The sequence below is a fragment of the Octodon degus genome, unplaced genomic scaffold, assembly GCF_000260255.1.
Source record: "Octodon degus isolate 3935 unplaced genomic scaffold, OctDeg1.0 scaffold00010, whole genome shotgun sequence".
NCBI lineage: Eukaryota > Metazoa > Chordata > Mammalia > Rodentia > Octodontidae > Octodon > Octodon degus.
Window position 1 is genome coordinate 20,078,706 of NW_004524586.1, and position 15,985 is coordinate 20,094,690.

The 15,985-nt window shown below is 44.5% G+C and overlaps 1 protein-coding gene across 2 annotated transcripts in view; it reads left to right on the forward strand.

Moving 5' to 3' along the window:
- Cpxm2 (carboxypeptidase X, M14 family member 2) overlaps positions 1 to 15,985 on the forward strand; it is a 192,408-nt gene that overhangs the window by 10,487 nt on the left and 165,936 nt on the right. The window contains exon 2 of one of the 2 annotated variants that reach the window (XM_004625594.3): positions 1,130 to 1,225. The exons of the other annotated variant lie outside the window; for it this stretch is intronic. Within the exon in view, the coding sequence (XP_004625651.2) occupies positions 1,130 to 1,225 (96 nt within the window). The remainder of the gene's footprint in view (positions 1 to 1,129; positions 1,226 to 15,985) is intronic. 2 annotated transcript variants of the gene reach the window in all.

Here is a 15,985-nt window from a genome sequence, read left to right on the forward strand (position 1 = left end):
TGAGCAGGGCTGGGTGCTGTCCCTGCCCTCGGGGGTGGGGGGCAGCTGTTTGTTCGCTGCAGCTGTGGTGATCCACCCAGGACAGCCCCGGAGCTGTGGTGGAGGCTGCTCCTGCCCCCAGGCCCTCTTTCTCTGCCAGATACCCATTCCCTGTGCTGTAGGAAATCCCTCACAACTCCGGCCTTCTCTATAGCAGTGTTCTTGGAAGGCTACTCTGTTTCCTCCGCGGAGGGTCCTTTGGTAGCCAGAGGCTGATGGCAGGAGCAATGGCAGCATCTTGTTGCAGTGGGGACCACTCCATGTGCAAGGGCTGCACTCTATTTTCTGGGCCATCAGCTGAGCCTGACTCAGCCTGAGACCACAGCTTGTCTAGCTTCAGTCCTAACCTCTTCCTGTTTTCTCTTTCCCTTTCTCTTCCCGCACATTGCATACAGCCAAACTCTGGCATCAGGCTCTGCTGAGAGGCATCTGGGCCCTAGAAAGGAGCTATCAGAACCTACTAAAGGAGGATTAGATTTGGGGGAGGAAGTCAGGAAGGCCGGCGTAAGGAGATGGTGGCACAGCTGGTGTTGAAAGATGAGCAGGAGCTGATAAGCTCAGCAGTGAAAGGTGTCACAGGAGGGGTACAGCACAGGTGAAATCCTGGTGGGGAGGGCGCAGGAGCTGAAGGCTGTGAGGAGGCCTTTGCACCCTAGCTGGAGCAGAGGGAAGGGTGCCAAGTGAGGAGAGGTGGGGGGTCCTTAGGAGCAAAGCATGGGCATACCAGCATCAGTCCTAGGTTCCCAAGCTGGGCCTTGGAGAGCTAGGTAGGACCAGCCCAGCACGGGGGAAGATGGCAGTTCTGGAGCTACGTCTAGGGCTCTACTTTCAGGTTTAGCAGCCATGTAGGATGTCTTAGCCTCAGGGAGGCCGAAAATTCTACCCAAAGCATTCTGCCTTCTTAGGAGAGTAACAATTCTCAGATGCACAGTGTCATTAGGAACGTTTATTTTCTTTCCTTTAGCCACAGACCCCCTGGAGTCCAACGAGGCATCTTGGAGCACCAGATGGAGCACAGTGAGTTCGCACATCCAACGACAGCTCTGACATGTGGAAGTAAAGGCATCCTTCTCTCTGTCTTGCTCTCTAGGTAAAAATAGCAACAGAAAAGGCAGAAGCAAGAGTCCTGAGAAGGCTGCCAGTGACGATCACGGTGTTCCCGCGGCTCACGCACATGTCAGAGAGAGTAAGTGAACTCCCCGCTCTGGTTCCGTCGCCTCCCTGAGGCAGCAGCCTGACTGTGCACAGAACCATGGGCCTGGGGCTGCTGGGCCTGGGGTCTGTTTTAGCCATCATGTGGGGGAGGGACATTCAGGGACGCTGACACTTCCATGGGGCATCAGAGGTCTCAGTGAGCTCTCTCTGATTGGTTCTTGCATCTTGAATCTCCTGGGGCACTTAATTACTTTCCCTGTAATTTCCCCAAAGACAGCATCATTTACTTTTCTGTGGGATCTCTTAGGCATCTGGTTATTCTTTTTTTTTTTTTTAAAATGTATTTAGGACAGGGTCTACAGGGTCTCTACACAGACTGGACTCGTAGTGATTCTCCTGTTTTTCAGCCTCCCAAGCACTGGGATTACAGGCGCACGCCACCATGCTTAGTCTCCATCCTTGTCTCAGCATGCTCCGGGGGCGAGGCGGGCAGGGCAGGCATCTGCCTGAGCAGGTGCTTTAATCTGCTGAGCTACCTGGCCAGTCCTTGGTTGTTCTAAGTGTGCATTAAAAAAAAATCTACCGACCCAATTCAGGGACTACTGGTTACAGATCAAAGCTTTTCTTACCAAAATATATACTGCAAGGCCACCAGTCTTGCAGCTGGCGAAAACATGGATCTTGTAATACTTTGACCATTTGAAGGCATTAGTTCTAGACTCAGACAGGCTCTGAGCCCTAGCTGTGCTTATCACTAGTTTATTAACTAGTCCATTACTATTATTGTCATTTTGGTATTCTAAACTATGAATGATACCAAGCATCACCTTTCTGCTAATAAAATAGTAAATATTAATTAAAAATTTAAGTAGTTGCCTAATGCTAGGCCTCCTTGATTTGACATTTCCCAGTGTCCCTCTAAGGACTGTGGCATTTTATTATTATTATTTTTACCATCATTATGCATATTTTACAGGTGAGGTAAATGAGACCCCATAATACGGGTAGTTTGCCTAGCATTGCCATAAGTGTTAAAACAGAAACTTGGAAGATTTTTTTTTTTTTTTGGCTAGCTCAGGCTGACTTAAGGGTAGATCTGGTGTGGCTTGTGGAGCTGGGGATTGAGCCACAGTCCTCTGCACCTGACTGAGCTTGCCCAAGCAGGCGCTTTCAACAACTGAGCTAACCCACAAGCCCCTAAACAGACATTTAAACTTCAGAAGTTTTGATTCCAGACTTTCTAATTAACAATACAGCTGCTTAAAATACATAGAACATTTCATGAATTTGCATGGACAGAGGCAGAATTCCTTTTCAGCTGCCACGTGAGCCCATAAACTGTGACACGGAGTTGATTGTCACAAAGAGAATTGTGTGTTCCTTCAGGCACAGTGTAATGACTTGGGGATGTGTTTCTAACCAAGAACTTACCATCAAAGACATCATAGCTATGACAAACAGTGCATCCTAAAATAAAACAGAAGTCACTAACAAAGAACATCTACCAAAGGAAACGTGTACTCTGTCTTCAAGTGGGTGGGTGTGTGCCATGCCCTCTGGCCATTGGGATGGTTTCTATCAGGAAGGTTATTGAGTACACAGTAGGATGCTGGGGCTTTTGGGGGTTTACCCTGATGTTCTGCTCCTTTGGGGTTTCAACTAAGTGGGAAGTGGTCAGTCTCCTCACCTTGAGTGGGGTTGGGCTTTGGGTCTCTCACCCTCCACCCCCTTGTTCAAGCAGGCTAGGAAAACACCAGCTGTCGCCACAGCATCATCTCAGGATGGCAGATATCCCAGAGCTGGGGCTGGGTTGAGTGCTGGCCCCAGCAGGGCACTGGGATCTGGCTGCCATCAGATCTGGGAGTGCTTGACTGTCTTGTGAAGTCTTAAGTGCTTTTAAATATTTTAACATATTTTGTCCAGATTTTTTCCAGTAGCTTCAGCAGAAGAGTTTGTTTGGATTATCTCAGTTCTTCATTCTTGGTATTAAAAGTCTTTAAAATTAGACATCCTCAGAAAGGCTTTGAGTGCCATTTTCTCGCACTGAAGTCTCAGAAGTTGCCTTTTATTTTTGCCATGGGTCCCTGCTCAGTCCCCTGCCCTCTCCCGAATGGGCCCATTCTGGATTGTTTTCCCCACTGGGCCTCACGTTTCTGTCAGAATGGGATCATTCACCTCAGACGGCTCTAATTCATGGAATTTCCTAGCTATGATTTTGGCCTGTGAAAATTCTTTTATTTAAAAACAAGGAGAGAAAATTAAGATGTGTTATGTACGTATGCCAACTGCCCATGATGCATGTAATCATTATATATAGCAAATATGTACTAATAAAGCTAAAAACAAAAACAAGGAGGGATTGAGGAGAACTTGGGTGGGAAGGGAAGCTGGAAAGTCCCTGGTGTGCAGCGGTGGGAGGGAGCCAGGTGGAGGTGGCTATAGAATATGTGCAGGGCAGGAGGTGTGCACTCGGGAGCAGCCTGGAGTCCCGGGGCAGCTTCTATGGGGTGGAGCTGAGCATACATAGCTGGGCATGCTCAGGACCCGGAGCCCACTCCCCCTCAGCAGCTGCTCAGGCCTCAGTAGGCATCCTTGACGGAGAGGTGCTGGAAGCTGAGGTGGCACCGGTGCCCACTAAGTTGTGTCCACATGGTGGCCAGTGTGGATGCTCATCCACTGCATCCAAGGTAGATGTTAGCCATAGTGAGTGGTGTGCATGGATGGCATTAGGGGGCTTGTCTCAGATGGACAAGTCATCCATGGGGAACTTCTGCTTTGAGGGAGAGATTATGTACCTGGCTGTCACTGTGGCAAAGCTGACAGAAGCAGTGTCAGCAATTCCAGCTACCCCAGATGTAGCTTCAGTGTTCTTTTTTTTTTTAATTATTAATTTTATTGAGAAACGAATAGCAATGAGACAGTTTCAAAACCGATTACTAGCACAGTTTCAATAATTAATAAGTTGCATATTATTGTCTTCGTAGTTGCTATTCATAGTACAAGATGCAGACATGCTATCCTGTCTAAACACTATTAGTATAAATCTTTCTTCTCATTGAATTAAGAGAAAGTAGCTGTTTATCTATCCTATTTTGTATATACAGATACAAAATGGTCCTTCCTTTGTATCCCCTTTCTTTGTTTAGTTTTGTCAGAGATGGGTATTCCATTGCCATTTAAATATTGTAGGTGCGTAGGGCTGGCAATGTCAGAAGTTGTGGATTTGAGCCTTTTACAGCTCAGCATATTAATATGGCTTTACTTTTTATATCTCGTATTTATAGTTTTCTGCTGGATGGTTAAATCCAAGATAAAGCAAGACCTATAGAACAGAATATGCAACTTTTGTATCTCACAAAGTCAGTCAAATCCCCTCAGGATTTAGCCTGAAACCCTGTACTGCAGTTTGTAGCTCCTTTGTCAGTGTCAGCCATGTAATGAGTCATGGACATTGCTTGACCAATTTGATCTCTGTGAAAACCTGAGAGAATGGTTTCTCTCCCGGTGACTCTCCTTAGGCACACTCTAATCATCGATCACTTTCCTCTGTGACTCTATAATCTCCTTGATCAGTAAATTTGGGACACAACTGAGTTACATGATGTTACAGTCCAGGTTCTTCTATGTCTTGAATAGCTTCAGTGTTCTGCAGTAGCATTCAAGGCTGGTTCTATTCTAGGTCTCTTTCACCTCTCAGTGTCCACACTGCTTGCTGTGTAATTTATCACTTTCCTTCTCAAAAGGTAAAAGCGCCTTGATTTGGGGCTGGTCCCTGTGCTCGGGGCCAGCATAATAAGTGATCCAGTGGTGATATTGAGCCAGAGGCTTTAGAGGCTTTGCTAGTTTCCAAATGCATCACCTAAGCCCCTTGTCCACGGGGCTGAGCAGAGTGCACAGATCTTGTCAGCTGTCACCCGGAGCCAGCAGCTGAGCCTCGCAAATCAAATGACACCTGAGAAATCAGTGTTTATTGTGTGACCTCAGGATTTTATAGTAGTAGGCTGGAAATGTAGCTTAGTGGTAGAGCAGTTTCCTACCATGCACAAGGCCCTGGGCTTATTCCAAGCTGTTATGGTTGTGTCTCAGTGTCCCCCAAGGCCTTATACACCTTTAGAAGGAGCTGCTCTGGAGGCTGTTGACTCTAGAGTTCGTGATTTATTCATATGTGATACTGGGATTAAGGGTGAGTGGTTGATTGCTGATCAGTCCACTGATTAGATTGGCACCAACTTATCTCAGCAGTGTAAAAGGGGCATAGAGAGGCTTGTTTCTGCCTTTTGGCTCTTGTGGCTTTTGCTGTCTTCTGCTACCATGAACTGTGGCCTTGGAGCCAGCTGATGTGGGCTGAAACATCTGCAAACTGTAAGTTAAATACCTTTCTGTCTTAAACTTTCAATGCCAGGTATTTTGTCTTAGCAACAAGAAAAGTAACTAAGACATAACCACTGAAAAAAGTTTCTAATTCTTTGTTACACAGCAATAGCTGACTAATACAGCAGATATAAAGAATATCCTCAATTTTCAAAGGCCTGTATAGTGTTCCATTGGTTTGACATTCAATCATTTAATCACCTACTCATGGACATTAAGTTGTTTCCAGTCTTTGGCTACTGTACACAGTGTGGCAGTGAAATTACCATATACCTATGCCATTTGCCATACACAGGCTGCAGAGTAATTACCTATTTAGAAACCCTCACCATGACTGGCCCATTTCTGACTCCTGCTTCATTTTTTTTCCCCAGCCAGATGAAGGCGTGTTTCCCACTAGTCTTTTGCTTTACATTTTTGCTCATATATTTTCTCTCTCTAGGGGCTTCACCAGTACCTGAGCTGGAGAGTGAGAAAACAGCGTTGAGATCAGGTTCTATACTCACTGGCGGTGAGACTCTGGACAAAATACTAACTTTGCCAGGACTCAGTTTTCTCTTTTGTAAACTAGAGATAATGCTCCCTTGAGAGGCGTCCTGTGAAGCTGGTGTCTACAGACTGTAGTGTGCACAGCACGCAGAGAGCTCTCAGCAGACATTGGCTGACTGTGTTGGCTGTCTTGGTACTTTTTGTGCTTTAGAACAGGGACTGGAAAACTCTTTAAAAGGATCAGATCATAAATATTTTATGCTTTATTGGCTGAGACAAATTGAAAACATTATGTAAGAGCTTGTATAACCACTTAAAATGTGACTGTTACAGGTATGTGGAATGCATTCTTCTTGTATGTGCCGCATGACGGCAGGTGAGGAGCTGGACTCACTTTGCTATGGACTGTAGTTTGCCATCTTCTGCCTTAGAGCATCAGTGTTCTGCAAGTGCTGCCTTCAGGCTGCCTTCCATGATCACATCTTTGCTTTTCTGTGCCCCTTTCTCACAATCCAGGTTCCCTTCTCTCTCACAGCATAGTGAGCTGAGATGTCCTCAAAGACAAGAGCAAGGCCTGGAAGATTTGACCTTGTCTACTCAGTATTGGTAGGATCGACTGACATGAATGGCTAACATGTTTATTGATGTATGATGCATCATAACCAGTGTCCTGATGTTTAGAATAGGTGTCATACATACATGCAGGAGAGCCCTGCATGGCCCAGAATAGCAGGGCTGGCCCTCCCGAGGAAGTGGTCTTTGTCTACAGTCATTGGACCAAGATTTATGGGAAAGAGGCATGATCTCCTGTTGAGAGGAAAGAAGGGATCTCCTCTAGAATATGCAACTGAATGCAGCTTTCTGAAGTGACCCTCAGGCCTGGACTGGCTGAGATGTGGAGCCCCACTCAGGTGCTGGGCTTAAGAGCATCAATTTGAGTTATGTGGATATGTGTTTTAAACTTGAAAGTCTTTTTATTGTTATCACAGATAGTTTGGTTTTTCATCCAAGCCAATTCCCTTTGCTGCATGGTCAGACAATGCTCTGAGGCTCAGAGTAGTCTTTTCTCTGACAATTCTATGGGTGGTGGTGAGGACTATAGAGTTGATCTTGATCTGCTGATGTAGAAGTAGGGGCCCTGATCCAATTCATGTGATGACAAATAGTGTTATCTCTTCTTTAAACCCTTTTAGGAGTTACAGGGTTAGTGGGGGAGTAGAGTTGGGACAGTCACAGCCATCTCGATAGACCTTGGTTAGGAGGCCTGAGAAATGTGGCCCTGGGAGAACAGGGATTCCGTTGTTCCTAAGGTGGTGAACCTTTTAGAGCTTTCACTAACACACAGCTGGCTGTGACACGTGTGCATAGGTTCACTACTGCTGCCCTGTTCCCTGTTATTTTTTACATTTTTAGCTCCCTCTGAAACCTGCTTGCAAGGTTCATCTCTAGCCCCTAACGTGAAAGTTTTTCTAGCATTATTTGACAAGATGGAGAAGTGTATTAGGTATTTCTAGTGCCTTGTGGTATTGTCTTCACTGTTTTGTCACCAAGGGTCCTGGGCTGGCTGCTGCCTACAGTAAGCATGTTGTGAACTGTTTTTTTTTTTTTAACCCATCAAGTAAAGTGACCAACTTGTGACTGGTGGCTTCAGAAGTTTTGGTCTGAAACTCTAATCAGAGGAATTGACTGGTCTAGGAATACTCCCCGTACAAGTGTGCAGGGCCAGAGCTGCGGTGTGCTCAGCTGGGTGGCGCAAGCAAGCTCGCTCATTTGTATCACCCTCCTGAGCCCCAGTTCTGTTTTTATTGATCTATTTCCAGGGGAGAAATCCTAGGCTTCAGCTCCTTCAGGTTCATATGACAAAGGCCACTACTGGTGCTCCTGTTCCTCATAAGGGCAAGTTCATGTGATGTTCTAATCTTTTTTCTTCTCTCTTTTCCAAACTTCTATGACAGACCTTCATTCTACATTGCAGATTATGGGACTGATTTGGAGTAAAGCCAAATTTACAATGGCATGCTGCAAACCTGTATCGAACACACCACATTTAAGTTGCTTAAGGTAGAAGTTGTTCAAGATGGATTTCTTTCTGTCTCGACACATTTGGTTATGAAAGAAGCAAACATATGCTAGAGACTGTTTGCTTCCTATAAAACTCATATGCAGAAATACTAACCCCCAGGGGACAGCTAGGGGATTTTGCAAGGAGATTAGTTCATGACAGTGGAACTCTGATGAATGGGATTAATAAAGAGATGCATGGAGTACCGCGGGCACTTCCACTGGCATGGATGGAGGAGGCAGGTAGCTGCCATCTGAACAGTGAAGGGGACTCCCCGTGCACCAGACCTCCAGCGTCTTGAGCGCAGGCTTGCAGCCTCTGGAGCTGTGAGGGGAGACGTCTGCTGTTTATGCCAACCAGTCTGTGTTCTGGCACAGCATTCTGAGCGTACGAAACTGTACTCAAAAGGAAAAATGATTACCTTTCAACTACTGTGGCCATTTAAGTGTGCTTTGTTTTCAGGCTTATTATTTGTAATAATTAATTCATGTTTTTAACTTCACTGTTTTAATTACAATAGATTGGTTGGTTTCCTGAACATGACCTCCTTCCCCCATTCCCGTTCTTCTCTACTTCCTCCTATTCTTTCCTACTTTCCTTCCTTCCTCTTTCTCTTCCTCCTCCTTTTCCTTCTTTTCCTCTTTCTTTAGAAGTTGAATTATCTTTAATCTATCCCACACTTGTGTGTGTGTGTGTTACGTCTACACCATGTGGTCAAATTCTACAAAAATCCGTGTTTTTTTTTTGAGAGAAGATTTCTGAGGCTGGCCTCAAATTTACAATAGTCCTCCTGCCTCAGCCTCCCAACTGCTGGGATTACAGGTGTTCACACCACCTCAGGTCCTGTAAAATTCAGAGTTAAATTAGAATTGCATTGACTTCAAAAATCAAATTGGGAAGAAGAAACTTATTTATAGCTTTGACTCTTCTAATCCATGAACATGGTATAGCTCTGTATTGATTAGATCTTCTTTAATACTTTTCATCAAAATGTTTCCTATAAGTCTTGCATATATTTTACTAGACTTGTTCTTAGATACTTAGTATCTTGTGATGCTTTCCATTTCAATTACTTAACTCTTTATTGTCAGCAGACTGGCATATAGTTGAGTTCTGTATGTTGATTTCATATACAGCAACTTTATTAAACTCTTACTAATTATAATTACATGTTATTTTAAATTGAGATACAGGTCGCAATATATACTAAATAATAATTTAGTTTCTTTCCATTTCTTGTACATTTTACTTATTTTTCTTTCTTGCATTGGTAAAGTTACCATTTTAAAAAGAATAGATCTCCTTTTTGGGTTTTATATTTGCCTTTTTCATTTTTTAGTTTCTTTGATATGGGGTTCTATTTTGTTTTATTTATTTATTTTTTTCCATGTATTTAGGGCAGGGTCTTCAGGGTCTACAGAGCCTCCCTGTGTAGATTGGACTTGCTGTGTTTCTCCTGTTTTCAGCCTCCCAAATGCTGGGATTACAGGCCCACGCCGCCGTGCCCGGTCTCGGTTGCCATGTCAATGTGCCCCCGGGGGCAGGGCCAGCATGGCTCACCAGAGACTGAGCCTGGCCACTGCACTCTGCCTAAGCAGGAGCTTAAGTGTGCTGAGCTCTCTGGCCAGCCCTCCTATTTAAAGTTAAAATATCATATTCATGTAGTTTTTCCCAGCTTAACTGTTTTTGGCAAGCTGAGCCCATTTGTCTCGAACTACAATTAGGATAGATACTTTCTGGAAAACATATCTTCCTGGTTATTATGCCAAATCATTTTCAGAGATACACTATTTCACTGAATGGTGTGCTCCTGTTAATGCTTTTTTTTTGGGAGGGCGGACGTTTTCTACATCACATACTGCACATTAGTATTCTTTGCATTTATTTATTGATTTATTGATTTATTTTTATTGATATAGGGCCTCTTTATGCAGTTCTGATTCATAGTGATTCTCCTGTCTCAGCCTCCCTATCACTGGGATTACAGGCGTGCACCACCACACCTGGTTTGGGGGCTGGCAGGGTGTGCCCGGGATTCTGGAGCCAGCACGGCATGTAGTACCAGGGATCAAACTTGAGACCTTGTGCTTGCCAGGCAGGTGCTTATGCCACCAAGCTATCTCCCCAGCCCCTCTTTACTTATATTTAAATGAGGTGAGGGCCAGCCAAATAGCTCAGCAGATTAAAGCACCTGCAATGCAGGGGCTGGGGGGTTCGATCCCTGGGCCTAGGGTGCAAGAGACAGCGATTGAGACTGGGCGTGGTGGCACGTGCCTGTAATCCCAGCTCTTGGGAGGCTGTAAACAGGCGGATCACTATGAGTTTGATCTAGTAGTGAGACCCTGAACACCCTGTAGACCCTGCCCTAAAATTAAAAAAAAATTTAAATGAGGAATAATGCACTTGTATTTTCTCCATTGTGGTACAGTCTAGTGCTTCTTTCAGGGCTATAGTGTTGATCAGGCCCACGAGCAAAACTCTATAGTACAGAAGACAGTGTCTAGCTGCCTTCTATCCATCTTTTCTGTCTTCTCAGGTGCCACCTTCTTCCCTCTAATGACATTTAGGCACTTTGGAGGACATGAGATAAATGTAATTACTTGGATGTGTTATCAGTGGCTTTCTTGTTTACTGTTGTGACAGTTTGCCTTTCCCCTTCCTTTCTAGGAAGTTGTTTTCTGAGAATTTCTAGAGCAAATACTTGTAGAAAGGGGCTGGGGAGATAGCTCAGGGGTCTAAGTGCCTGCGTGGCAAGTGCAAGGTCCCGAGTCAATCCCTGGTACTGCAGGCCATGCTGGCCCCGGAACCCTGGGTGCACCATGCTGCCCCCAAATCAGGACATGGTGGCACATGCCTTTGATCTCAGTGCTGGGGAGGCTGAGACAAAAGGCTCACTAGGAGTCTGAGCTGTGTAGAGAGACCCTGTACCAAATAAATACATTAATTAACTTTAAACCATGTTAAATAATTGTAAAAAGTTAATTGCAAAAAGGGATAAGAATCATATCATTCCAGAAACTCATACTTTTGAGGTAGTGTCAAGTTTTCTAGTTGCCACAGACCCTAGATTTCATACTGGAGGCACAAGTAAGAGGAGGAGGAAAAGCTTTTCTCTTTTTTTGGGACCTCTTCTGGGAATCTCTATTTTTTCTCCTCAACTGTCTTCATCTGAGTCACACATGGTGACTGCTCCTCCACATCTGACATTAGGTTGAAACATTGTTGGGAGTTTTTTTTTCCTTTTTTTGTATCTTTATGGGTTTTTAGGACAAGCCTGGGAGGAGTTGCAATATTTTAAATTAGAATTCCCCCAAACTTGTGACACTTCGGAACAACTGGTAGTTTTATGAGACATTAAATAATCTGAACACAGCCTGAGAAAAATTTTCACTTTAAATTCTCTTTACATTCTCTAAAAATTTGGAATAATTATAGTTTGAAAGAAGTCACAAAAGACTAGAGAGAAGGGTCCTCCTCATCCTTCACTCTGTCTCTTTCTTTTTTAAAAAATGTATTTTAGTGCAGGGTCTACAGTATCTCACTCCATAGATTGGACTCATAGTGATCCTCCTGTTTTCAGCCTCCCAAGTGCTGAGATGACAGGCTTGCGCCACCATGCCCAGTCTCAGTCACTGTCTCAAGGCTCCCCTGGGGTGGGGCCAGCATGGCATGCTGGGAATCAAACCCCGGCTGCTGCGCTCTGCCTCAGCAGGGGCTTTAGTTCGCTGAGCTATCTGGCTGGCCACTTTGTCCTTTTCAGTGCTGACATTGCATAATAACAAAACTAGGACAGTGTTACTGGCCCAAGCCCCAGAGAATACTCAGATCTCCCCAGCTATACGTGTGTGTGTGTGTGTGTGTGTGTGTGTGTGTGTGCACTTGGACAATTGTATCACATGTGTAGTTTCAGAGAAATAGGATTATCTCATCAATGTTTCCTTAACTTCCTTTGTAGACGCACTCCTTCTCCAAGTCCCTGAAGTGCTCCCCAAGTCCCTTGGCAACCACTAATCTGTTCTCTTCTCTATGATTTGGCTATTAAGACAATTAGATCTATGGTAGATGCTATATACGTTTGTGATTGACTTTCTTACTTTCAGTGTAGTTCTTTTTTACTTCTTCTGAATAAGACAAGTAGATATACTCTAGTATTATGATATAGTAGTCAGGAAAAGCCAAACCCTTTCTAAACATTGAAGTCCAACATATACATAGAAGTCATAGGAGTATGACTCTTTGGATTGCATGTTTGTCACTCACTGATTTGGATTGCTATGCTGTCCATCCACACATTGAGTGAACGTGCCATTTTAACATGGTTTGGAACAAGAAATAGAACATTAGAGAAACTGCTGCAGTCTCTCCTGCCCCAGCTAGTCACTGCCCTTCTTTTTTTGTCAAAAATCACCACCGTCAGAGAAGACTTTTGCCTGGCTTTGAGGATGGAAACATGCATGGAATTATACATCATATACTCTTGTCTGACTTCTTTGGCTGAATATTATGCTGGTGAAATTCATCCTGCTGTACATAGTGTTAATTCTTGTGTCTAGCTGTACCCCTGAAGCCTCATGTGGTTAGAAGTGGGGCTTTTTTTTCATAATTTTATTGATAAACAAATAGCAATGAGAGTTTCAAATCAAATCGCTAGGACAGTTTGAATAATTAACACGCTGCATACATTCTTCTTAGTGGTTAATTGCTGTACAAGATGCGGACTTGAGATCCTGTTTACAAACCCATTAGAACAAATCATTCTATTCATTAAGAGAATGTAACTATATATCTATCCCATCCACTTTGAATACACAGATACAAAATGGACATTCATCTGTATACCCTTGAAGTGGGGCTTTTTCAGAGGTGGCTGGATCTACAGCGTGTCGTGCTGGGATGAAGGGTGTGTGATTATTAAATTAGTCCACTGACTGGTTTGATATAGTTCTGGGTAGCATTAAGGGTGCCCTCCTGGGTGAATGCTGTCCGCCTTAAGGGCAGGTAGCCTGGATAATGTATAAGGGACAGAAAGAGTGTCTTTGGATGCTTTTGTGCCTTCTTCCTGCCACAAACTATCTCTCCTCTGCAATGTCCCACTGCCAGGCCACTGCGCCTTACAGAGGGCCAGTTATGGACCAAAACCTGTACAAACTGTGAGCCACAATAAACCTTTCCTCTTTAAGTTTGGAGGTCAGGTATTTTGTCTCAGCAACAAGAAAAAGTAATTAAAGTACATAGCCTGGCTTACTTACTTTCACTGGTTCATAGTATTCTATTTCAGGACTATAATACAAGTTATGGGTTCCTGCTCATATTGATAAGCATGGGTTGCTTTCAGTTTTTGGTGATGCCCAGTTACTTTCTTGTAACACATAGTGTAGTCAGGATCATTCTCATATAAGTCTTTGTAGGTGTGCACTTCTGTACCTCCAGCGGAATTGCTGGATTATAGTGCATGAGTATGTATCTTTAGTAAATACTGTTAGAGAGCTTTAAAAATTTGTTGTATCATTTAACTCTCCTGTTATCAGTGAGAGTTCTCGTTGCTTCTTTTCCTTCGAAGCCAGCCTTTGGTATTCAGTCTTGCTCATTTAATCATATTTATGGGGTACACTCATCTGACTGTGGAATTCATTTGCACTTTCCAGATGACTGGTGGCTAATACCCACCATCAGAGCCTCTGAGGCCAAAGGCATCTCTGGGCCAGTCTCAGCCATGAGAAGCTCCAGCTAGCTGGGTCTGGGTTTTCAGTTCTCTGCGTTTCCTCTCTTGGATCCATCTGGGCCTGGGAAAGAAAATCTCTGAGTTCATATGACTCACAGGTGAGACACCAGATTTGGGGGTGCTCCTGAGATGCCAGTTGTCTCAGAAGAATTCCCTGGGAGCTGGTGTTCTACTGATCAGAGTCTCTGGGGAGGGATCTGGGCATTTTTTTTTTAAATTTTTTCTAAACCTCCTGAGAGATCCAGATGTGAGTTGGGGTGAGTGAGCTCTGCTGCTCAGGAGTCGGGAGCCCCCTGTGGTGAGGGGCTGAAGGGTCTTCTTTGAATAGCAGCTGTGAAAGAGCTTTTCTAGGTGTGAAGATAAGACCCAAGTTAGCTTAGAGATTTCTCAAGCCCCTGGGAGAAGCATATGACCCACTTAGAAGTCAGTGATGTGTGCCACAGGCAGAGAGCCACTGCAAACACATTCTGAGTGCCCTGGGAAGCGGCCTCCTCCCTCTTCATTGGTCTGAGGGAATGTCAAGTTCAAAAAGGTGAAGGAAAGAATTCCATGGGCCAAAGCTATTTGGTTTATGGGTGACAAGAAAAGCAAAATCCGAGGAGCCCTAGAAGCCTGTTCCTCCAGTGCCCTCCATGTCTTCAGGAATTTTCTACTTTGCTCCTAGCAAGTAACCACAGCGTGCTCCTGGCTGTAGACTCTGCCTTTGCTGGCCAGTAAGTGAGTGATGCCTGTCCCAGCTCCAGCCCGTTTTCCTGGTGTGACCCCAGACACCAGCCAAGCAACCTAGTTGCGTTTATATCATACTGTGACATTTTCATGTCAAATGGAGGTGACAAAAATATTATGCCCACAATCTTATGACACATAATTTTCCAGTTCTAACTTGGATGCTTAGTAGCTGTTGAACTCAGCTTAGCTCCTCTGAGTTTGTTTATGTGGACTATGGGGCGACGATGCCTATGTCTCACAGTATAGTGGGGATGGAGTGACAAGATGCTTCCAGGGGGTCTGGACCTTAGGCTTCTTGCTCCCTAAATCTTCAGCCTTTAACATAAGGTCATGGCTTACCTTTTATAGCGCTTCCCTTCCAACTTCTCAGACTCCAGAGATTTGGGATATCACGGTGGATATCACGCTGGGATTGGTACCCTGATTCGGGATTTACACCCTCCATTCTGACTGTGTCCTGCTACTTCTGGGTCACAGAAACCTCCATAACATTACAGGCAATGGACTCTTGCACTCCGTTCAAAAGATGATGAAGACATGGTAATCTGTGGAGGCGGTGACAAGGACATGAGTACTGGCGATCTCCATTTTGCTAAGTGGCTGCAGCGCAGAGAATTCCATCAAGGGCTAGAGCTAGTGCCTTGCGCATGCGCTTGCCTACAAGAAAAATGAGGTGGTGGTGGGAGGTGGGTTCCTGTCCTCAGCTTCTGAGGACAAATGGAACTCGGGGCTGGGAGAGGGCACTCCACTGGCACTGGGTGTTCCTGTGCTTGCCTTCTGAGAAGGTAGGTTCCTCTGGTGTCTGGTGCTCTTTCCCCCTAGCTTATTCTGTAATTAATATTTTCCTGATTTTTTTTTCCGTACCTGCCCCTAGGCTCCCCTCTCCTACATGCCTCTCAGGGTTAAGAGCCATTTTCTCCCTAGAAACAAGAGGAACTTGATTTGATGATCAGAGACAGTTTGTTTTCACAGGAGTGGCAGCTTGTTTGGAGCAAAGTGTGGTGGATGCTCCTCAGTGTCACCGGCTCTCAGCTGCCCACAGCCTGCCCCGGAGCTCAGTGGAATGTTGCTGAGGGGTGAAGGGCTGTGAATTAGTTTCTCATTTATTTCCAGCATACTGGAATCCTAGAATTATCTCATGGGCTTACATTGTGATACACATATGTTATGTTATGGTTCTAACATGATTTTTTTGTTTTACATTCTGTTTACAGCTATTTAAACTGGGCTTTGAAGCACTGGTTTCTCCTTTATTTTACTTGGTTATCACTATAGTCACACCCTGCCTTCCTTAGTAATGTTTCCTGCAGGTTAGAGGAAGGTTCTAATCCTAGGAAGTTGATATTGTGACTGGCAGGTCTTGGTATGATTGATAAGGGCCAGCTGCTGTTTTTTTTTTTTTTTTTTTTTTTTTTTTT